At 42.7% G+C, this 23,249-nt stretch overlaps 1 protein-coding gene across 1 annotated transcript in view; it reads right to left on the bottom strand.

The window, feature by feature from the left end:
* DGKI (diacylglycerol kinase iota) overlaps positions 1-23,249 on the bottom strand; it is a 265,587-nt gene that overhangs the window by 171,187 nt on the left and 71,151 nt on the right. The window contains exons 4-8 of the mRNA XM_058190874.1: positions 21,320-21,394; positions 13,366-13,422; positions 11,842-11,907; positions 5,888-5,959; positions 700-816 (exon numbers count right to left, since the gene is read on the bottom strand). Of these exons, the coding sequence (XP_058046857.1) occupies positions 700-816; positions 5,888-5,959; positions 11,842-11,907; positions 13,366-13,422; positions 21,320-21,394 (387 nt within the window). The remainder of the gene's footprint in view (positions 1-699; positions 817-5,887; positions 5,960-11,841; positions 11,908-13,365; positions 13,423-21,319; positions 21,395-23,249) is intronic.

Genomic DNA, 23,249 nt, shown 5'->3' with positions numbered 1-23,249 from the left:
TGAAAAGCCTGTTCGTTTGACTTCAACCACATTTCCTGTGGGACCTGATCATGCCTGTTTCTGCTTCTGGCTACACCCACTGCTTGAAAGCTGAACCTGGAAATCAGTTTTCATTTGGGATCCTCAACTGGAAAGAATTTCTCCAGATTCTTAAGATGATCGTTTAACAATCCTGTTAATACCACGTGTATATTTCAGCTACTGTCTAGAAGGTAGAAATGGTTGCTTTGGTTGCACCATCCCCAAGGTCTAACATTTTACTCTCCCAGGTTTAAGATAGTTACATATAATAAAGTTTTAGAAAAAATTATCTGGAAAGAGAAGATCATGTCTTAGAGCAGGGGTGAAATCCAGCAGGCTCTGACAGGTTCTGGAGAACCGGTAGCAGAAATTTTGAGTAGTTTGGAGAACCAGCAAATATCACCTCTGGCTGGGCCCAGAGTGGGGTGGGAATGGAGATTTTGCAATATCCTTCCCCTGCCACGCCCACCAAGCCATGCCACGCCACGCCCACCAAGCCACGCCCACAAAACCGGAGTAAAAAAAATTGGATTCCACCACTGTCTTAAAGCAATTAGGGGTATTGTAGCTGACGGTAGCCAAAGGCAGGATAGCATGTTTTTCCTCACAGGAATACCAGCAGTCTTCAGCCAAGTGAACCAATCCACAATGTCAGAACAGGCAGAACCATGCTGTTACCTGAGGCTTCTTCACCTTAATGATCCAGGTGGGGGGAACAATAACAGCAGCATGAGCTCCTAGGGAACAAGGCTCCTCAATGTGCTGCAGCAGGAAGCAGGTGACTTTATTGTGAAACTAGAGGGGAAGAAAAGCAGAGGCCTCTGTGAGATGAAGAGCATGGAGAAGGGCAAAGGTGAGAAGGTGGGGGAGAAAACAAAGACATCAGCATTAGGAAAAAGACATACTCTGATCTTCCTTTTCCCTTGCCTCTATACATTCTAGGCCCAAAGAATGCATATCTTTAAAAAGAAGAGCCAACAGGATCATTAGGGGACTGGAGACTAAAATATATGAAGAACAGTTACAGGAACTGGACATGGCTAGTCTAGTGAAGAGAAGGACCAGGGGAGACAGGATAGCAGTGTTCCAGTATCTGCCACAGAGAGGAAGGGGGTCAAGCTATTTTTCAAGGCACCCGAAGGCCAGCCAAGGAATCATGGATAGAAACTGATGAAGGAGAGATTCAACCTAGAAATAAGGAGAAATTTTCTGACAGTGAGAACAATCAACCAATGGAACAGAAGTTGCCTTTGGAAGTTGTGGGAGCTTCATCACTGGAGGTTTTCAAGGGGAGATTAGACTGCCATTTGTTGGAAATGGTGTTGGATCTCCTGCTTGGGCTGGGGGTTGGACTAGATCTGGGGTCTCCAACCTTGGTCCCTTTAAGACTTTTGGACTTCAACTTCAACTGGGAGTTGAAGTCCACAAGTCTTAAAGGGACCAAGGTTGGAGACCCCTGGACTAGATGACTTATAAGGTCCCTTCCATCTCTGTTAATCTGTTACCAAACTGTTCTGTTCACACAGGACATGTTTTGTATTGAGAGCACAGAAGGTTCCATATGAAAAGAAGGGCATGTGAAATTCATATACATGAATATGCTATATATAAATTATGTTCCTTTGCATCCTTTCAGCCCAGATTGCAATTGGCACAATTATCCTAACCATAAGATATCTTCCAAGCCACTTTCTCTTTTTATATTCCCCAAACAAGTGCATAGCCAACCATGTTTTGGGGTGAATGATGGGCTCCTAATTCAATAACTCAATTCCTATTTATATACCTAATAAGCACATAATGCAGATGACACAAAGGTGTTGTGACAGAGTTGATGCTCCTGGGGTCATTCGTAACACAGAAAATGATTTGACATTGCTGGATAATTGATCGAAAATGTGGGAACTGCAATTCAATGTTTCTAAATGTAAGATCATGCGCTTGGGGGGGAAAAGATTCCTCTGTCGGGTTACAGTATTGGGAGCTCCAGTGTTATAAGAAGAGAAGAAAATTTTTTAGGTGTGCTCATAACAGATGACTGCAAAATGAGTAAACAGTGTGGACAGACAATTGTGAAGGAAAACAAAATTCTGGGGTGCATTATTAGAGGGATCACCCGCAGGAAAAAGGAGATCCTAATCCTACTCTGAAGCATTTTATTTATTTATTTATTTATTTATTTATTTATTGTTTATATTTATATACCGCCCTATCTCCCAAAGGACTCAGGGCGGTTTACAGGCATTTAAAAGCAAGAAATACAATAAATACAATTCTAAAAACAATTTAAAAACTTATTCAAAAGCCTTAATTAAAAATATAAAAATTAAAACCCAAGATAAAACCCATAAACTAAAATCTAACTCAGTCCTGCGCAATTAAATAGATATGTTTTAAGCTCGCGGCGGAAGGTCCGAAGGTCCGGAAGCTGACGAAGCGCGGGGGGCAGTTCATCCCAGAGGGTGGGAGCCCCCCCAGAGAAGGCCCTTCCCCTGGGCGCCGCCAGACGACATTGCCTCGCTGACGGCACCCTGAGGAGTCCCTCTCTGTGAGAGCGCACAGGTCGGTGAGAGGTATTCGGTAGCAGCAGGCGGTCCCGTAGATAACCCGGCCCTATGCCATGGAGCGCTTTAAAGGTGGTCACCAAAACCTTGAAGCGCACCCGGAAGGCCACAGGCAGCCAGTGCAGTCTGCGCAGGATGGGTGTTATCACGGGAGCCACGAGGGCTCCCTCTATCACCAGCGCAGCCGCATTCTGGACTAACTGCAGCCTCGGATGCCCTTCAAGGGAGCCCCATGTAGAGAGCATTGCAGTAATCCAGGCGAGGCGTCACGAGTGCGTGGGTGACTGTGCACAGGGCATCCCGGTCCAGAAAGGCGCAACTGGCGCACCAGGCGAACCTGGTAAGCGCTCTCCTGGAGCGGCCGTCAAATGATCTTCCAAAGACAGCCGTTCATCCAGGAGGCGCCTAAGTTGCGCACCCCTCCATCGGGGCCAATGACTCGCCACCGATGGTCAGCAGCGGTTAGCTGACTGTGCGGGATGCGGCATCACAGCCACTCTGTCTTGGAGGATTGAGCTTGAGCCTGTTTCTCCCCATCCAGACCCGTACAGCCTCCAGACACCGGGACAGCACTTGATAACCGTTGGGGTGGTCCGGTGGAAAGGTACAGCTGGGTGTCATCCGCATACAGCTGATACCTCACGCGAAACCACTGATGATCTCACCCAGCGGTTTCATGTAGATGTAAAAGAGAGGGGGCGAGAGGCTCGCCCCCGCCGGCCCCCCACAGGTGAGGCGCCTCGGGGTCGACCTCTGCCCCCCTAGTCATTTTAGTCAGGCCCTGTTTAGAATACTGTGTCCAGTTCTGAAATCTCACTTTTTTAAAAAAAAAAACCAAGGTTTTGTTACAGAGTTGATGCTCCTGGGGTCATTCGTAACACAGAAAATGATTTGACATTGCTGGATAATTGATCGAAAATGTGGGAACTGCAATTCAATGTTTCTAAATGTAAGATCATGCGCTTGGGGGGGAAAAGATTCCTCTGTCGGGTTACAGTATTGGGAGCTCCAGTGTTATAAGAAGAGAAGAAATTTTTTTAGGTGTGCTCATAACAGATGACTGCAAAATGAGTAAACAGTGTGGACAGACAATTGTGAAGGAAAACAAAATTCTGGGGTGCATTATTAGAGGGATCACCCGCAGGAAAAAGGAGATCCTAATCCTACTCTGAAGCATTTTATTTATTTATTTATTTATTTATTTATTTATTGTTTATATTTATATACCGCCCTATCTCCCAAACGACTCAGGGCGGTTTACAGGCATTAAAAGCAAGAAATACAATAAATACAATTCTAAAACAATTAAAAACTTATTCAAAAGCCTTAATTAAAAATATAAAATTAAAACCCAAGGTAAAACCCATAAACTAAAATCTAACTCAGTCCTGCGCAATTAAATAGATATGTTCTAAGCTCGTGTCGGAAGGTCCGGAGGTCCGGAAGCTGGCGAAGTCCTGGGGCAGTTCATTCCAGAGGTGGGAGCCCCCACAGAAAACCCTTCCTGGGCGTCGCCAGGCAACATTGCCTCGCTGGCGGCACCCTGAGGAGTCCCTCTCTGTGAGGCGCACAGGTCGGTGAGAGGTATTCGGTAGCAGCAGGCGGTCCCGTAGATAACCCGGCCCTATGCCATGGGCGCTTTAAAGGTGGTCACCAAAACCTTGAGCGCACCGGAAGGCCACAGGCAGCCAGTGCAGTCTGCGCAGGATGGGTGTTATCACGGGAGCCACGAGGGCTCCCTCTATCACCAGCGCAGCCGCATTCTGGACTAACTGCAGCCTCGGATGCCCTTCAAGGAGCCCCATGTAGAGAGCATTGCAGTAATCCAGGCGAGGCGTCACGAGTGCGTGGGTGACTGTGCACAGGGCATCCCGGTCCAGAAAGGCGCAACTGGCGCACCAGGCGAACCTGGTAACGCTCTCCTGGAGCGGCCGTCAAATGATCTTCCAAAGACAGCCGTTCATCCAGGAGGACCTAAGTTGCGCACCCCTCCATCGGGGCCAATGACTCGCCACCGATGGTCAGCCGCGATTTAGCTGACTGTGCGGGATGCGGCATCACAGCCACTCTGTCTTGGAGGATTGAGCTTGAGCCTGTTTCTCCCCATCCAGACCCGTACAGCCTCCAGACACGGGACAGCACTTGATAACCGTTGGGGTGGTCCGGTGGAAAGGTACAGCTGGGTGTCATCCGCATACAGCTGATACCTCACGCCGAAACCACTGATGATCTCACCCAGCGGCTTCATGTAGATGTTAAACAGAAGGGGCGAGAGGATCGACCCCTGCGGCACCCCACAAGTGAGGCGCCTCGGGGTCGACCTCTGCCCCCCTAGTCATTTTAGTCAGGCCCTGTTTAGAATACTGTGTCCAGTTCTGAAATCTCACTTTTTTAAAAAAAAAAACCAAGGTTTTGTTAAGATTGAACAAGTCCAGAGATGGGCAACACAAATGATGCAAGGACAAAACAATATCAGGAGAGATTGAGGAACTGAATATTCATTGTATAGGCTAGAGCCATGATGGCGAACCTATGGCACGCATGCCAGAAGTGGCAGACAGAGCCCTCTCTGTGGGCACGTGGGCCATCGCCAGCTGCTCTTCTGGTTTCTGGTACATGCATGCGCACTGGCCAGCTGGTCTTCGTGCATGCTGGAGCACCAGAAATCCAAAGACCAGCTGACCGGTGCACATGTATGCACCAAAAACCAGAAGACCAGCTGGCTGGCACACTCATGCGTGCCAGCCAGCTGGTTTTCAGGTTTCTGGGCTACAGCACGCACGTTCCAGTTTCAGCACTCGGTGGCAAAAAGGTTCGCCGTCACTGGGCTAAAGGAGCGAAGGGAAAGGGTGGAATGTGACTGAAACCTTTAAATATATTAAGGGTGTGAATAAGGATCTTCTAGTAGGCAGCTATTTTCAATATTAAGCAAAAATCAAGAACATGGGGCATAGCCTCAAACGGACAGGAGGAAAGTACAAAGGTACTTGTTCAAAAGTATTACTTCAAAGAAAGAATAATGAAAGCTTGGAACAAACTTCCAGCAGGGGTAATGGGTCAATCATCAGTAATTGAGTTTATACATGCTTGAGATAAACAAATGTCCATTATCTGGCATTTTTTTAATACAAAGTTAGAAGACTCAAAGGGTAGACTCAATGGGCAGACTAGGTCTTTTTCTTCCATCAGTTTTCTATATTTCTATAAGAGGAAGGAAATGCAGAATAAAAAGTATATTCTATACTTTTTGCACTCTAGCCATCGGCTAAAATTTGCAGCATCACTTTGAGAAAATGACTCACCGCTTGCTTGCACCATGAACAGCTGATAGCCACAATCTCTTTACTATGAAAGGAGAATTTTTGTTGAAATCCCTGAAATAACAAGAGTTTGTTGCATCACCAATTAACATTTCACATATATATTTTTTTCCAAATATAATTGAGGCTGTTAATGGCTAACACACATCTCTAATAGTCACATGATATATGACAGTGGCTAAAGTTGACGCTTTAATGATATCTTTACTTTCCAAACTCATCTCAAAAAGCTCTGCTTAAGGTCTGTCAAAACGTTTACAAAGGTCTTTCAAAAAGCTTACTGTTACTGAATACAGAATACATAAATATCCTACATTCAATATAGTGGGGGGGGGGATGGACTATATTTTATCAAACTGAGCCTCAAGCTGATATAGACAAATCCATCAACTTTCTAGATAGAAATGTAACTCCAATAGAAGATAATTTTATTTTATTTTTATTTATTTATTTTGTCACACAGTATATATAAGCATAAGCATGAAATTACTATACAATATATAAGCATATATATGAGTATGCAATAACTATATTAATTGGATATAATGAAAGGAAACAATAGGACAGGAACGGTAGGCACGTTTGTGCTCTTATGCACACCCCTTACAGACCTCTTAGAAATGGGGTGAGGTCAATGGTAGATAGTTTTTGGTTGAAGCTTTGGGGATTTTGGGAAGAGACCACAGAGTCAGGTAGTGTATTCCAAGCATTAACAACTCTGTTACTGAAGTCATATTTTCTGCAATCAAGATTGGAGCGGTTAACATTAAGTTTAAATCTATTGTGTGCTCGTGTATTGTTGCAATTGAAGCTGAAGTAGTCTTCGACAGGAAGGACATTGCAATAGATGATTTTATGAGTTAAACTCAGATCATTTCGAAGGCGGCTTAGTTCTAAATTTTCTAAGACCAGGATTTCAAGTCTGGTGGCATAAGGTATTTTGTTGTATTCAGAGGAGTGGAGAACTTTTCTTGTAAAATATTTATGGACACGTTCAATTGTATTGATGTTAGAGATGTGGTATGGGTTCCAAACAGTCGAGCTGTATTCAAGAATTGGTCTAGCAAATGCTTTATATGCTGTGGTTAGTAGTGTAGAGTTTTTGGAGAAGAAGCTACGCAAGATTAGGTTTACAACTCTTAAGGCCTTTTTTGCGATGTAGTTGCAGTGGGCTTTGGCACTTAGATTGTTTGATATGAAAACTCCAAGGTCTTTAACAGGGTGGGGGTCATCTGTAAAGTAATGTCCATCAAGTTGTACTTAGTGTTTAGGTTCTTTTTTCCAATATGTAAGACTGAGCATTTGCTGGTTGAGATTTGGAGTTGCCAAGTTTTAGACCATTCAGATACAAATATCAATCAATAATATACAGTATATAGCTGAGAGTTGAACTGTGGAGACCTTAATACTTTCTGAGCTTGGTTGTTTGTTTGCAGACATTTCAGTACCTGACAAGGTAACAAAATCAGGGCTAGTGAATATGATGTTTGCTCCCTGTTTATATATACATGCCAGTGTTGGTGGGGTGGTCGCTTTTAGTAATTCCTTGCTTAGGTTCCTGTTTACTATTTGATAGTTTGTCTTGTGTTAATCCCTTTTTATCTAGGTTGTAAGCTGCTGGAGATGATGTGATGAGGTGTATCAGGGGTGAAATCAACTTACCTTCCTTACCGGTTCGGAAGTGCATGCGCCGTGTTACATGCGCGTGCAGACCTTCTGCACATGCACAAAACCTTCTGTGCATGCGCAGAAGGTAAAAAACACATTAATTCCTGGTTAAAACCAGGAAGTAATTACACCCAGGCGGGTGGGCAGAGCTTCGCTCCACCATCACTATTGGATCGGCGAACTACCAGCCATGATCGCTACCGGATCGCGTGTTCCGATCCGGGAGCATGTCACCCCTGGAGTGTATGTTATTATTACCAGTCACAATCATGTGTAAAGGTTTGTGGGTTGGTTGGTTGGTTGGTTGGTCGGTTGGTTTGCTTATTTGGTTTTATATAAAATGTCTTCCTTTCTAAATTTTTATTTATTAAGCTTGATTGTTGTATGCCACCCAGAGTCACAAATTGGGAAAGAAGTAGTTTTAACAAATCTCTTATTTTTTATTTATTTATTCATTCATTCATTCGTTTGTTTTTTTGTTCATTTATCAATCAAATTTACTTGGTGCCCATCTTGCAGTTCAAGGCAGCTCGGAATGAATATAAACAGAATGCTGTGAGATTACACAATGGACATGTAATTAAATTCATATATATATATATATATATATATAAATCAATGGGCCATTTTATTCATGTTTCTACCCAGAATGCAATGCAAAAATTTATATACCCAAGAAATATACCCGAGGACATGGACAGGTTGTTGGGTAGGTTGAATGCCACCACGTGTTTACTGGACCCGTGCCCCTCCTGGTTGGTGCTGGCCACTCAGGAGGTGACACGAGGCTGGCTCCAGGCAATTACGAGCGCTTCTTTGGTGGAGGGAGTCTTCCCGGCCGCCTTGAAAGAGGCGGTGGTGAGACCCCTCCTCAAGAAGCCTTCCCTGGACCCGGCTGTTTTAGGTAATTATCGTCCGGTCTCCAACCTTCGCTTCGCTTTCATCCACACCTGGATGAAACTGTCTATCTAGACCCGTTCCAGTCCGGTTTCCGGCCCGGTTACAGCACTGAGACGGCTTTGGTCGCGTTGGTGGATGATCTCTGGAGGGCCAGGGATAGGGGTTGTTCCTCTGCCCTGGTCCTATTAGACCTCTCAGCGGCTTTCGATACCATCGACCATGGTATCCTGCTGCGCCGGTTGGGAGTGGGAGGCACCGTTTATCGGTGGTTCTCCTCCTATCTCTCCGATCGATGCATGAGCAGTGTTGACAGGGGGGCAGAGGTCGGCTCCGAGGCGCCTCACTTGTGGGGTGCCGCAGGGGTCGATCCTCTCGCCCCTTCTGTTCAACATCTATATGAAGCCGCTGGGTGGGATCATCAGTGGCTTCGGTGTGAGGTACCAGCTGTACGCTGATGACACCCAGCTCTACTTTTCACACGGGCCACCCCAACGAAGCTATCGAAGTGCTGTCCCGGTGTTTGGAAGCCGTACGGGTCTGGATGGGGAGAAACAGGCTCAAGCTCAATCCCTCCAAGACAGAGTGGCTGTGGATGCCGGCATCCCGGTACAGTCAGCTGAGTCCACGGCTGACTGTTGGGGGCGAGTCATTGGCCCCGATGGAGAGGGTGCGCAACTTGGGCGTCCTCCTGGATGAACGGCTGTCTTTTGAAGATCATTTGATGGCCGTCACCAGGAGAGCTTTTACCAGGTTCGCCTGGTGTGCCAGTTGCGCCCCTTTCTAGACCGGGATGCCCTATGCACGGTCACTCACGCCCTCGTGACGTCTCGCCTGGATTACTGCAATGCTCTCTACATGGGGCTCCCCTTGAAGGGCATCCGGAGACTGCAGTTAGTTCAGAATGCGGCTGCGCGGGTTATAGAGGGAGCCCCTCGTGGCTCCCGGGTGACACCTATCCTGCGCAGACTGCACTGGCTACCTGTGGCCTTCCGGGTGCGCTTCAAGGTTTTGGTAACCACCTTTAAAGCGCTCCATGGCATAGGGCCGGGTTACTTACGGGACCGCCTACTGCTACCGAATACCTCTCACCGACCCGTGCGCTCTCACAGAGAGGGACTCCTCAGGGTGCCGTCAGCTAGGCAGTGTCGTCTGGCGACGCCCAGGGGAAGGGCCTTCTCTGTGGGGGCTCCCACCCTCTGGAACGAACTCCCCCCAGGACTCCGTCAACTTCCGGACCTCCGAACCTTCCGTCGTGAGCTTAAAACACATTTATTCATCTGCGCAGGACTGGACTAGATTTTAAATTTATAGTGGTTTTAATTGGTTTTAATATTTATACTATTTTTTAATAATTTGGCTTTTAGAATAAGTTTTTTAATGGTTATCTTAATTTGTACATATATGTTTTTACTTGCCTGTGAACCGCCCTGAGTCCTTCGGGAGATAGGGCGGTATACAAATACGAATAAATAAATAAATAATAAATAAATAAATAAATCAAAAACAAGAAGCTCTCAAACTGCAATGCCTACTTTTGTTTTACTTAGTGCCACCGCCATGGTTCTATAAATCAAGGAAAGTATCCCAATTAGCAATATTAAACCAGAAGAAGTGGGGTATGGAAACTAGAATACAGAGATAGAACCTGAAACCTCAGTGTAATGTGTATTACACTGAGTGTATTTATCAGATTTATATGGTTGCCCATCACACCAAAAGCAACTCTGGGTAGCATACAACAATCATGGTTGGGCTATTTATAATATGTTTGCACCTTTAGAATAGAATAGAATAGAATAGAATTTTTTTATTGGCCAAGTGTGATTGGACACACAAGGAATTTATCTTGGTGCATATGCTCTCAGTGTACATAAAAGAAAAGATACGTTCATCAAGGTACAACATTTACAACACAATTGATGGTCAATATATCAATATAAATCATAAGGATTGCCAGCAACAAGTTATAGTCATACAGTCATAAGTAGAAAGAGATTGGTGATGGGAACTATGAAACGATTAATAGTAGTGCAGATTCAGTAAATAGTCTGACAGTGTTGATGGAATTATTTGTTTAGCAGAGTGATGGCCTTCGGGAAAAAACTGTTCTTGTGTCTAGTTGTTTCGGTGTGCAGTGCTCTATAGCGTCGTTTTGAGGGTAGGAGTTGAAACAGTTTATGTCCAGGATGCGAGTGATCTGCAAATATTTTCACGGCCCTCTGCTTGATTTGTGCAGTATACAGGTCCTCAATGGAAGGCAGGTTGGTAGCAATTATTTTTTCTTCTTTTTTTTCTTTTTTTAGAAGCATCTCCTCCATTGATTTAGGATTTCTGATAAATGATCATATTAGATACTTGTGATACTGGCCATGCTACAGAATTAGTAATGGTGTGTTGTTGTTTTTAATCTTGGAATTCATGCACACAGTTAATGCTTTTGAACCTTCAGTTATACTCCTAGCAGTTATCACTTCTGTATAACACAATTTATTATCTTCTGCTAATTCACATTAATACGGTTTGGTTTTTGGGAATTTAGTGAACACATTTCAGAAACTATATAGTTGGTACATGTTGAGGATCAGAAATTTGGCTTTTTTAAGAGTAAGAAAAAGATGGTGAAATTATGTAGTTTATTACAAAAGTAATAATTTAAAAAATGACTTGAAAGGAATGAATGATGTGAAAAATAAAAGATACTGCTCAGAAATAATAGAGCCATTATTCTTTTCTGCAGTTTTCTGCAGAAATTTTCTGACAAATTGCTTCTTCTTTTTTCAAATTTGTTAAATTGAAAACTGGAGGAACAAAGAGCATTAAATATGAGTTTACATAGAAGCAGTTTTTAAAAGTTCCAGAACTTGATGTTTTTGAATATCAGACTGCTCAGATACTGTTGGAGATTAAGACGTTACGTAGATTTCCACATTGTGAACCAATAACATTCTTGAATGTGCCAAATAGTATCTATGCACTGTGTGGCTAATATGTCTCAGTTGCAAACATTTGAACAGCCACTAGATAGCAGTAAAGAGGCACTGAAAAAATATTGATACTAACTTTGCTGTCACCTGCTGGTCATCTGATTTTTTTGCAGCCCAGGTCATGGTTATAGAAAAGGTAGGTAAGTATTTGGCAGCCTGAGGGATACCCTTCAAAATTTGTTAGGCAGAAAAAGAATGGCAAACACGATCTGAAGTTATTAAAATCTACAGTACAGTCTTCAATTTTAATATCTAAGCAGGAAAATAAACAGAAAAAGCAGAACAGAAAAATCTTTAAAGAGGCCAATTATGCTGCTAGAAGAAGAGACACCTGAAGACTAGAACTTATAATTACTTTTTTTTAACAGATGGCATTATTTCTACCTTTCCACATTGTTTACATTTCCCTTCCTGTCGCCTTCTGTGAACCCAGTGATGTCGAACAAAATTCTGTAGAATAGGGAAACACAAGCAAGAAATAGAATTAATTTAAAATACACTCCAACCCAACCCCAATTCTATACAACCTTGATACAACTCACCTATAAGAGGGCAAAGACATTACCTCACATTGGCAAAAGGTAATCATACATAATAAGATGTTCTGAAGCACATAGGGAGATCTTTATAGTGGATGCTGAAAAGAAGTGGTTAAAACCTGGAATCTTCCAATTGTAATATCTCTAAAAGCCATTGTAATTTTTAGACTTAGATCTAGGCCAGGGGTCAGCATCCCATGGCTCTGGAGTCGCATGTGGCTCTTTCATCCCTCTGCTGCGGCTCCCTGTTGCCGCCACAATTTTGAGAGGAGCTTCCGGTTATGGGGAGGAAAAGCACGACGCACCAGGAAGAGACTCTATGGCAAGGGGCGGGTTTTCCGGTCACCTCCACAATCGATAGGGCTTTCAGTTAGGACAGGTAGAGGAAAAAGGATGCCACACTAGGAGGAGACTCTATGGTGGGGGAACCGGACTTCCGGTCAGTTCCAGAATTGAACGGGAAGCTTCCGGTTAGGACTTTCGTGGCTCTTTGAGTGTTTAAGGTTGCCAACCCCTGATCTAGGCCATAGGAATTTGGAATTTGATGCCTTTTAGATGTGTGAGATTAGAACTCCCATATTGATCCATTCTAATTATTTCTGAGAAATGTTTACTTTCCAGCCTTTCCCAATTTGGCCTTATTAGGGCCAAATAGATTCCATGTCTATAATCACACAACACCATTAATATGATTATTGAGCTCTCTTCTGCATTTCATAATGCACGAAACTATATGGGCTGAGTTCAACTTGTCTCCTTTTTGCCTTAGTGAAATCCTTACTATGGATTTCACTTCCATAGTAAAGAGCACTTTATCAAGGTAAAAACCATTTTGCATAAGTCTATTAAATACTCAGTGTCAGGCCCCAAATGACAAATGACATGTATGATTCTGTATTGTTCTCACACCTATAGGCAAAATCTTGCAGACTGAGTACTCTGCTATCTGCATCTACAATATACTGTGTAAACTATTAGGGTGATGCTGTCTTTACCCTTTTTCTATCTGTAGGAGAAGAGCAGGCCGAGCTGGAGGGTGGAGTTAAACATGTCATCAGTTTAGAGTCCTTACATTGCCACAAACAATCCAAATCCAACTCAACAATTTAATATTGAACTGGGTTCTTGTGTATAGGCTTGAATAAGTCTTCCGGGTTGAAACTCAACAAAGGGTCCTGATCCTTTGTGCCTGACACTGTTACACATAATATTCAGATTGAGATGCCTCTTACTCCTCTGGAAGGCACCTCTCCCTCCTGGGGATCCATCTTCTTATTTCATTCCATCACACTCAGACTCCTTAGTGATGAGTATCATTCAGGTAAGGGTACATGTATCATTCAGAGGCACTCTGTCTCCTGTCACTCACCTCTCTTGGAGATCTGGAACTGCCTTCTCGAAAAGTTGGCTTGCACCGGAAGTTAATCTGTCAGGAGGGAAGCAAACCAAGAGACCAAACAGTAATGATTACTAAACTGTCTCTAGAACAATCAAGCAGAAAATCCACAACAAACCTCACAAATTGCTCCAGACTACCATAATTCCCCAAAGTAACTTTGCTCCATGTTACAAATTATTATTTCCTCAAGTTTGGTATTAGGGATAATAGAAGCAATGAACCAGAAAGCCAAAATAAAGTATTGAAGGGAAATGAGAAAGCAAAGGACCATATTTGGTTTGATAGCTACTTTTAAGTGGCAGATTTTCAAAGTAATTTGCAAGTCATTTCTAGGCAATTCAAAATTATGTCATTTATATTGCCAGAACTCAAGTGCTCATAGTGCCAGAAGACAGATATACAGAGGTGTGAAATGACTTCTTTATGAAAAGCATAAAGAAATATTATTGACATGCAGTAGTTATACCATATTTGATGTGATAAATGGAATGCAGTTTTGTATGAATGTATTGAACTTTTCAGCTCTCCAAGCATTTTTAAAGCAAGGATATTATGAACACAAAAAGAAGAAAGGAATAAATGCACTAACTCTATTTCCCTCTATCACCTCCATGTGCAGAGACCATGAGAGAGAATATCCTTCCTCTATAGAAATTCTCAATGTAATTTCAAATTGCATTTTGTGGGGAATAACACTAAGGGAAGAAGCACACTTCTTTCTGGTGTCTCTCTTTTAGAGACTCTCTTAGAACTGCAGAAAAAAACAATGGCTACCAACCTGCCTTCCATTGAAGACCTGTATACTGCACGAGTCAAAAAGAGGGTTGTGAAAATATTTACAGACCCCTCACATCCTGGACATAAATTGTTTCAACTCCTACCCTCAAAAGGACGCTATAGAGCAGTGGTCACCAATTGGTGGTCCATGGAAAATTTTCCGCGAGAAAATTTTGGTGGTCCGCAGAAAAATTATTTGCATTTTTTATATTGCACTAAATTAGGGGTCCTCAAACTATGGCCCCTGGGATGGATACGTGCAATGAATGCTTGTGTTAATGCAGAGAGTTTCCCCCTTTGGGGTCTTTTTGTGTGGGTCAGAGCAGGGCAGAAATTCCGACTTGGGGTCTGTTCAAGCCTCCTGGTGTTAGGCTTTGTGCGAAGGCTAGAGGAAAGCGCCACTGGTGGCAAAGAGCTGGAGAGCCTCGTTCCAGTGGGATTGTATCAAGGCCTGGAACTGGCTGACCATCTCAGCCCACTGAGTCTCCAGGTGCCGGTATGTGGCCTTGCACTCCTGCAGGTCTTCCCTATGCTTGGAAAGCCTATGCTCATAGTCCTCAGCAAGGTGCTTGTACTGAACCTCCTTCTCAGTCAGATCCAATTTGAACTGAGCCAGCTGTTTTGCCAACTCTTTCTCATGGTGGCTGCTTAGCTCTAACAACTGCTTCCCATTGGGGCCCTAAGGAGCCTCGGCGGGGAGGAGAGGGGTGGCTGGGAGGGGAGGGGTGAGTGTTGTGACCCAGGTTCCTGGACCCGGACTCCTGGACTCGGATGATTCAGAAAGTGAGGGAGAAGACCTGGCAAGGCCTGCTTCTTTTGGGCCCTCTCCCTCCCTGGCACCCACCCAAAGGGAGGAGGAGGGGCCGGCAAGGCCTGATTCTCCCAAGCCTTCTTCTGATTTGGCAACGCCCCAAGAACAGTTTTGGAGTGATGCAAGACTGCGCAGACGTGACCGGCGCGCGCAGCAGAGGAAGTGTTGGGACAAAGCCAAAGAATGATGGTCATGCAGTGACATCTGCAGAGACTATAAATAGGAAGCGGGACTTCCTGGTTTTTTGTCTTGGACAAAGCAATGAATTTGCGCGGGCAAACTGTATCAATGGAGGAAAGAATATATTCGTGAGTAATTCTGGCCTTATCTATAATTTCCTCGTTATCTCCAGAGACTTGGCAGGCCCGTGGGTAGACATTTATCTATGTAAATAAATTAGAAAAGAAGGCCTTTGACTGACTCTTTGTTGGGAGTATTGGGGGAGGGAAACAGAACAATGAGTAGAGGTTGGCAAGGCACCCCTCGATGTGAGTGACATCGAGTTGGCCATTGAGTTGGCCATGCCCACCTAGTCATATGCCACACCCACCCAGCCAGTCATTAGGCAGATCATATTAGTGGTCCTTGGGATTTAAAATTATGAATTTAGTGGTCCCTGAGATCCGAAAGGTTGGGGAGCCCTGCTAAGGAGCACTGCACACCAGAGCAACTAGACACAAGAACAACTTCTTCCCTGAACACCATCACTCTGCTAAACAAATAATTCCATCAACACTGTCAAACTAGTTACTAAGTCTACACTACTATTAATCTTTTCATCGGTCCCATCACCCATCTCCTTCCACCTATGACTGTATGACTGTAACTTTGTTGCTTGTATCCTTACGATTTATACTGATATTGATTGTTTCCTGATTGCTTATTTATACCCTATGACTCTCATTAAGTGTTGTACCTTATGATTCTTGATGAAGGTATCTTTTCTTTTATGTACACTGAGAGCATATGCACCATGACAAATTCCTTGTGTGTACAATCACACATGGCCAGTAAAAATTCTATTCTATTCTATTCTATTCTATTCTATTCTATTCTATTCTATTCTATTCTATTCTATTCTATTCTATTCTATTCTATTCTATTCTATTCTATTCTATTCTATCCATGTACAATATATATTCCACACAAATGCTTACAGAGGTGCACTTCAAACTAGACCTGTATGTAATGGGAGCTATGAAGATGTTCTTCGTCTTTGGTTAACAAGGCATTTTTCCAGTACTCAGTGCCACTTGGTTCCACTGCTTTTGCCACCCGTGGCCAAGTCCAGTTTCTGGGGTGGGATGTAAGCAGTTGTGGGATTCAAATAATTTAACAATCGGTTCTCTGCCCTAATGATTTCTTCCAACAACCAGTTTCTCAAATTGCTCAGAAAGTTAACAACCGGTTCTCCCAAGTGGTGCGAACTGGCTGAATCCCACCACTGGATGTAAGCATGTACATGTGAAGGGTCACTCATTTGTGTGAAGCCAAATTTCCCAGGTGGATGAAGAATGCCTCCATGCATAAAGGTAGTGTCTTCTTTTGTAATATGTTCAAAGCATGATACTCCGAGAAACTGACAGGAGAACACATTTCATTACCCAAATATGCTGATGGTACCCATGGATAGTATGTGTACATAGAAACCAGTAGAGAAATCAAAAAAAATTTTCCCTATCGGTTCTATGGGTGTGGCTTGGTGGGCATGGTGTGGCTTGATGAGTCCTCGCTTGGTGGGTGTGGCAGGGGAAGGATACTGCAAAATCTCCATTCCCACCCCACTCTGGGGCCAGCCAGAGGTGGTATTTGCTGGTTCTCTGAACTACTCTTTAAACTTTGGTCTTAAGCTCTTTGGCCACCTGAGAAGGAAGGACTCACTGGAGAAGAGCCTAATGCTGGGAAAGATTGAGGCAGCGGCAAAATCCAATTTTTTTAATTACCGGTTCTGTGGGCGTGGCTTGCTGGGCGAAATTTCTGCTACTGGTTCTCTAGAACCTGTCAGAACCTGCTGGATTTCACCCCTGATAGAAACACCAGCTTATTTGAATAGGATCATAGCCAACTCCCCCCCAAATTTCAAACCCTTTTCAAATGCAACATGGCAATTTCCTCCAGAAAATATTCTTTGCTGTAATAGTTAAGATAAAAGAGTACAAGGAGGACAAAACTTCAATGGCTTCCTGCAGTGCTCTGCCGGCCAAAATGACAAATTCATCTAAAATTATATTGTAAATACTAAGAACTTCAGGAATGTATAGTGATCAAACTACTAATTTTAATAATCTGCCTTAAGTGTTGCCTTTTCATTTCTGATAGCTTGCTAGATCATATCACAATAAAAATGCTGTCTAAAATATAATGATATTGTTTAAAATTGCATTTTAAACTCCAGGCATCCGATAGAGTAGATTACTCATTACTACAAAATAGGTTTAACTGAGATTTAAATAATGAGCTGGCCATGAGTTTTCATCATGAACTAATCTAGATTTACATAGTTTATGAAGAAAAGAAAACCCACAGCTAGCTTACTATTAAAACCCCACTTAACTGAGTGGCAATAGCTGATCTAGAGTCCTTTATTCATGATGAATTCTTTGAGACACCATCAGTAACAAATTTTTAGGGAAAGATATTTGTTATTTCTGCTAAAGGTCATCAAGAAAATTGGACCAATGTGGATTTTTAGAACTTGAAGTTTCTTCTCTGCCTAGCAATTTTTTTTAAAAAATATGTGTTTTGATGACACAAACACACATTTGCAACATAGACGAGCGTTCCCAATTAAGGCATCTCTTCATGCAACTGACAAAATCAGCTGTTGAAAATAAAAACCTATGACACAATGTATTCATTACTCTTTCATATGCCACAAATCTATTTGTTCTTGGCAATCAAAACAAAATAGAATCAAACATGGCTCCTTAGTGATGTGTACAATTATCAGGATGATTGCTTCTTTTTTGTAAATAAAAAAACATTGCCTTTATTCTTGCCGACTCCACAAAGTTTATACAACATTTATATGTAATAGAAACTTGTATTTTCTTTCAAGTCAATTACAAATCAGATTCTGTTTGCAGCACGATAAAAGGCCCTGATTTCTGGCATGAGATTTCATCAGGAAAAGGCTATTTTGTGATATTATACTCAACCTGTTCATCGCTATGCAAAAAATAATGATAATGAACCCAAAACAAAATTATTCTTTAAAATATCACAGGACATTGTTCTCCTTGTCTCTCCTAAATAGAATCTGGTTACTCTCCTACAGTTGAATGTCTGTAGAGATTCTCAGTCATCCAGGTCATGGATATCCCAAAGGTACTTTTTCAGGAGACAACTGGACTTTCTTGTTTTTTCTTTTGAAGATGTTTCGCTTCTCATCCAAGAAGCTTCTTCAGCTCTGACAAGATAATGGGGAATGGAAGGATTTATATTCTTCTTGCAGACAGCTTGTAATTTGCATCCTTTTAATGACCCTCTAAAAGGATGCAGATCAGAAATGGGTTTCAGCAGGTTCTGACCAGTTCTGGGGAACCGGTAGCAGAAATTTTGAATAGTTCGGAGAACCAGTAAATATCACCTCTGACTGGCCCCGCCCCCATCTATTCTCTGCCTCTCAAGTCTTAGCTGACTGGGAGGAAATGTGGATTTTGCAGTATCTTTCTCCTGGAGTGGGGTGGGAATGGAGATGTTACAGTATCCTTCCCCTGCCCACCAAGCCACGCCCACCAAACCACACCCACAGAACCAGTAGTAAAAAAAATTGAAACCCACCACTGATGCAGATTACCAGCTGTCTGCAAGGAATACAAATCCTTCCATTCCCCACTATCCTGTCAGAGCTGAAGAAGCTTCTTGGATGAGAAGCAAAATGTTTTCAAAATTAAAAACAAGAAAATCCAGTTGCCTCCTTAAAAAGCACCTTTGGGTCTCTTATTGGTGATTGCTACGAGAAGATATATCAGAATATCCTTTTCATATTTGCTGATGAATACAGAATAATCATAGTAAAGAAATCTAGCATTTGCATTATAGAGCAAAACATCATGTGTGTTAACTCATCAGCCCCTCTATATATTGCTTATTTATCTCAAACTGGGCTTGTGTCTACCATTAGGCAGAATGGACCAAAACTAAAAAAGTAGGAATGATCAAACTGTTTGGTCTATGTCAGGGGTGTCAAACTCGCGGTGTCACAGCAGCGTCACATGACATATTGAGACTTCCCCCCCCCCTTCGCTAAACCAGGCGGGGCCAGCATGTGATGCATCCAGCCCGCAGGTTGCAAGTTAGACACCCCTGGTCTATATGGTCTGCTCTGCAACACAAAGTTGTCTGTTCTTGGGTCAGTGGAAGATATTATATTTTAAGTTAATTAAATTCACCAATATTAAGTTAAAGATTAATTAACTTCACGTCCAGTTAGCTTTTGTATGTGAGGGGTATTGACACCTTGCCCATTACTTTCTATACCCTGACCAAATAAGAGGTGCAGGGGAACACCATCATTTACAGCAGCCAAAAGAAAAATGGTAATGGTATGTGAGAGTGACCTTGGTAAACAAGAAGAGCCACAGACTAGGCAACAGTCAGATAAGAGGCAGCTGAGCCCCCAGAAGGAATGGGAGAATGGCAAAGATCTCAGAAGGTACCCTCTTTAGTTTCTTGGATTGCAAAGACGAGGGAGGAGAGGTGTGCTCTCAGACTTACAAAATTCTGTTAATTAATCTTACAATAAAGTTAGAGTTGGTACTAATGGATAGACTACCTTGAAAGGATGACCAAAAAAACAGAAGAATTCAATAAAAAATGAATAGGGTAAGAGCTTAGAATAGAGTAGAGTAGAGTAGAGTAGAGTAGAGTAGAGTAAAATAGGGTAGAACAGAACAGAACAGAACAGAACAGAGCAGAGCAGAACAGAATAGAATAGAATAACAGAGTTGGAAGGGACCTTGGAGGCCTTCTAGTCCAATTCCCTGCTTAGGCAGGAAACCCTACACCACTCCAGACAAATGGTTATCCAACATCTTAAAAATTTCCAGTGTTGGAGCATTCACAACTTCTGGAGGCAAGTTGTTCCACTTATTAATTGTTCTAACTGTCAGGAAATTTCTCCTTAGTTCTAAGTTGCTTCTCTCCTTGATTAGTTTCCACCCATTGCTTCTTGTTCTACCCTCAGGTGCTTTGGAGAATAGCTTGACTCCTCCTTCTTTGTGGCAACCCCTGAGATATTGGAATACTGCTATCATGTCTCCCCTAGTCCTTCTTTTCATTAGACTAGACATACCCAGTTCCTGTAACTGTTCTTCATATGTTTTAGCCTCCAGTCCCCTAATCCTCTTTGTTGCTCTTCTCTGTGCTCTTTCTAGAGTCTCCACATCTTTTTTACATCGTGGCAACCAAAACTAAATGCAGTATTCCAAATGTGGCCTTACCAAAGCATTATAAAGTGGTATTACCACTTCACGTGATCTTGGTGTGTCAATACCACTTTATAATGCCTGGGTAACACCACACTTGGAACTATTAGTCTATTAGTTGTATTAACCTATTAAAGGAGTCCCCAACTGCTGGGCCGCAGCCCACTACTGGGCCATTAGCCATTCGGAACCGGGCAGCAGAAGCAGCAGGTGAGCGTGCAAGCATGTGCGTGCATCCCTACTTGCACAAGCAGTGGGCAAGCATGTGCACACATACCCACTGCTTGTGCAAATGGAGCTGCATGCACATATGTGCATTTGCTGGCCATTCAGGTGGAATTATCCCCTCTTACCATCCCTCCACCCCACTGGTCCTCAAAGCCAGAAAGGTTGGAAAACTCTAGTTTATTGTTGTCAAAAAATTATGAGGGGTCTGGTAGCACATTTTTCAACAGATATATTTTATTTTTAAAAAGCATAAGATTTTATGAGCTATTGCCCACTTCCTCAGATGCATGGATAGATTTTTAACACAATATAATTACTAATGGATACAATGGTAATTGGTCTCACATATCGCCTGCATCCACATAAGCAACCATCTTCTCCGCTATTTCTCTCTCTCCCCCTCCCTGCCCCCCATTTTTGCAACTGACAGACGTGAGCTGCAGTTTATGGCTTTTAATAAAATGTGTGAGTCAGAAAAGGTGCTACCAGATTCTTTGTGTAAAACCGAATGAAGGTTATAGCCATGGTGACTGTTGTAAACGAGGGGGGTGGAAACTGGGCATATAGAATGGTTTAACCTAAATCTCACTTTAGATGTTGTTTCAATTTCTAAAACAAATGATTTTCTGGAAGTTTTTTCTTTGCCACATCTAGGCCAGCAGGTGGCATCACCTTATACCTTTTCCAGTTGCTCCATGCACGCGTTGTGGACCACAATCTTGCAGGCAGCACATTTTCTTCGAACAGCTGACTTCTGAAACATTAACAGAAAAAAAACAACAAAGCAAAGGGAAGTGTCCATTTGTCCCAGAAGGTGCATATATACTAAATATTCTCTGTTCTTAATTACTTTATACTCAAAATACACATGCAAAAATGACAATATATGTCAATAACAAAATGTTGGTGAATTAAAAGATAAAGGTTCCCCTCGCACATATGTGGGGGCAGTGCTCATCTCTGTTTCAAAGTCAAAGAGCCAGCGCTGTCCGAAGATGTCTCCATGGTCATGTGGCTGGTGTGACTAAACACCAAAGGCGCACGGAACACTGATACCTTCCCACCAAAGGTGGTCACTATTTTTCTACTTGCATTTTTTATGTGCCTTCGAACAGCTAGGTTGGCAGAAGCTGGAACAAGTAACGGGAGCTCACCCCGTTATGCGGCACTAGGGATTCAAACCACTGAACTGTTGATCTTTTGATCGACAAGCTCATTGTCTTAGCCATTGAGCCATTGCGTCCCTTAGTTACCAATTAGTTACCAACTTAGTTACGGAGTAAGTTGGTGACTTACTCAGTTTTTAATCTTCTTGCCAGACAAAAAGAGCAAAATTTTGCTATGATTTCTCTCCCTCTCCCTCTCTCTCTCCCTCCCTCCATCTCTCTCCCTCTCCCTCCCTCTCCCTCTCTCTCTCTCTCTCTCTCTCCCTCTCTCCCTCCCTCTTTCTCTCCCTCCCTCTCTCTCCCTCCCTCCCTTCCCTAATTTTTCTCCAGAGAAACCTCCCTGTGAACTTACTTGTATGACATGATAGTGCCTGACCCAAAATAGCTCATTAAATTTGTATGGCTGATATGAATTTAATCTACACTTCTGAGTTCTAATCTGACTACTACATCACACTGCCTTAAACCAAATTTAATAAAACTGTGAAAATCATTCCTATTCAGGTCTGGTGAATACAGAGTAAATCTGGTAGTAATACTTCATCTGAACTTGGAAGTGAAGACACACTATAAAAAAGATTTCATCCAATCTCCAAATCAAAGCACATAACAATAAAGGCATTTTAGGTGAAGGAAAACTTCCTATCTCCCATCTCAAAGCAAGTATAATCACTACTATTTAGGTTGATGTATTTTAAGGAAAAAATATGTCAGAGTCTCTTTTCTAAATGCCCAGCTTTTGCATACTGGCTTGGGCATTTTTCCTAAAATACTTAAATCAAGAAACATCCACTGGAAACTTGAGGACAGAAGGTGAATTACAAATATGTAAATGTATTTATTCACAACTTAGAATTAGCTGAGCAACTTCTGTGGTGATTGTGAGAGGGATCTTGGAGTCCTAGTGGACAATCACTTAAATATGAGCCAGCAGTGTGCAGCAGCTGCCAAAAAAGCCAACACAGTTCTAGGCTGCATAAACAGAGGGATAGAATCAAGATCACGTGAAGTATTAATACCACTTTATAATGCCTTGGTAAGGCCACACTTGGAATATTGCATTCACTTTTGGTCGCCACGATGTAAAAAGGATGTTGAGACTCTAGAAAGAGTGCAGAGAAGAGCAACCAAGATGATTAAGGGACTGGAAGCTAAAACATATGAAGAACGGTTGCAGGTACTGGGTATGTCTAGTTTAATGAAAAGAAGGACTAGGAGTGACAAGATAGCAGTGTTCCAATATCTCAGGGGCTGCCACAAAGAAGAGGCAATCAAACTATTATCCAAAGCACCTGAGGGCAGGACAAGAAGCAATGGGTGGAAACTAATCAAGAAGAGAAGCAACTTAGAACAATTAGTGCAACAAGTTACCTCCAGAGGTTATGAATGCTCCGACATTGGAATTTTTTAAGAAGAGATTAGATAACCATTTGTCTGAAGTGG

Source organism: Ahaetulla prasina, chromosome 7 (genome assembly GCF_028640845.1).
Source record: "Ahaetulla prasina isolate Xishuangbanna chromosome 7, ASM2864084v1, whole genome shotgun sequence".
NCBI classification, from domain to species: Eukaryota; Metazoa; Chordata; class Lepidosauria; order Squamata; family Colubridae; genus Ahaetulla; species Ahaetulla prasina.
This window is presented reverse-complemented; position numbering and strand designations above follow the sequence as displayed.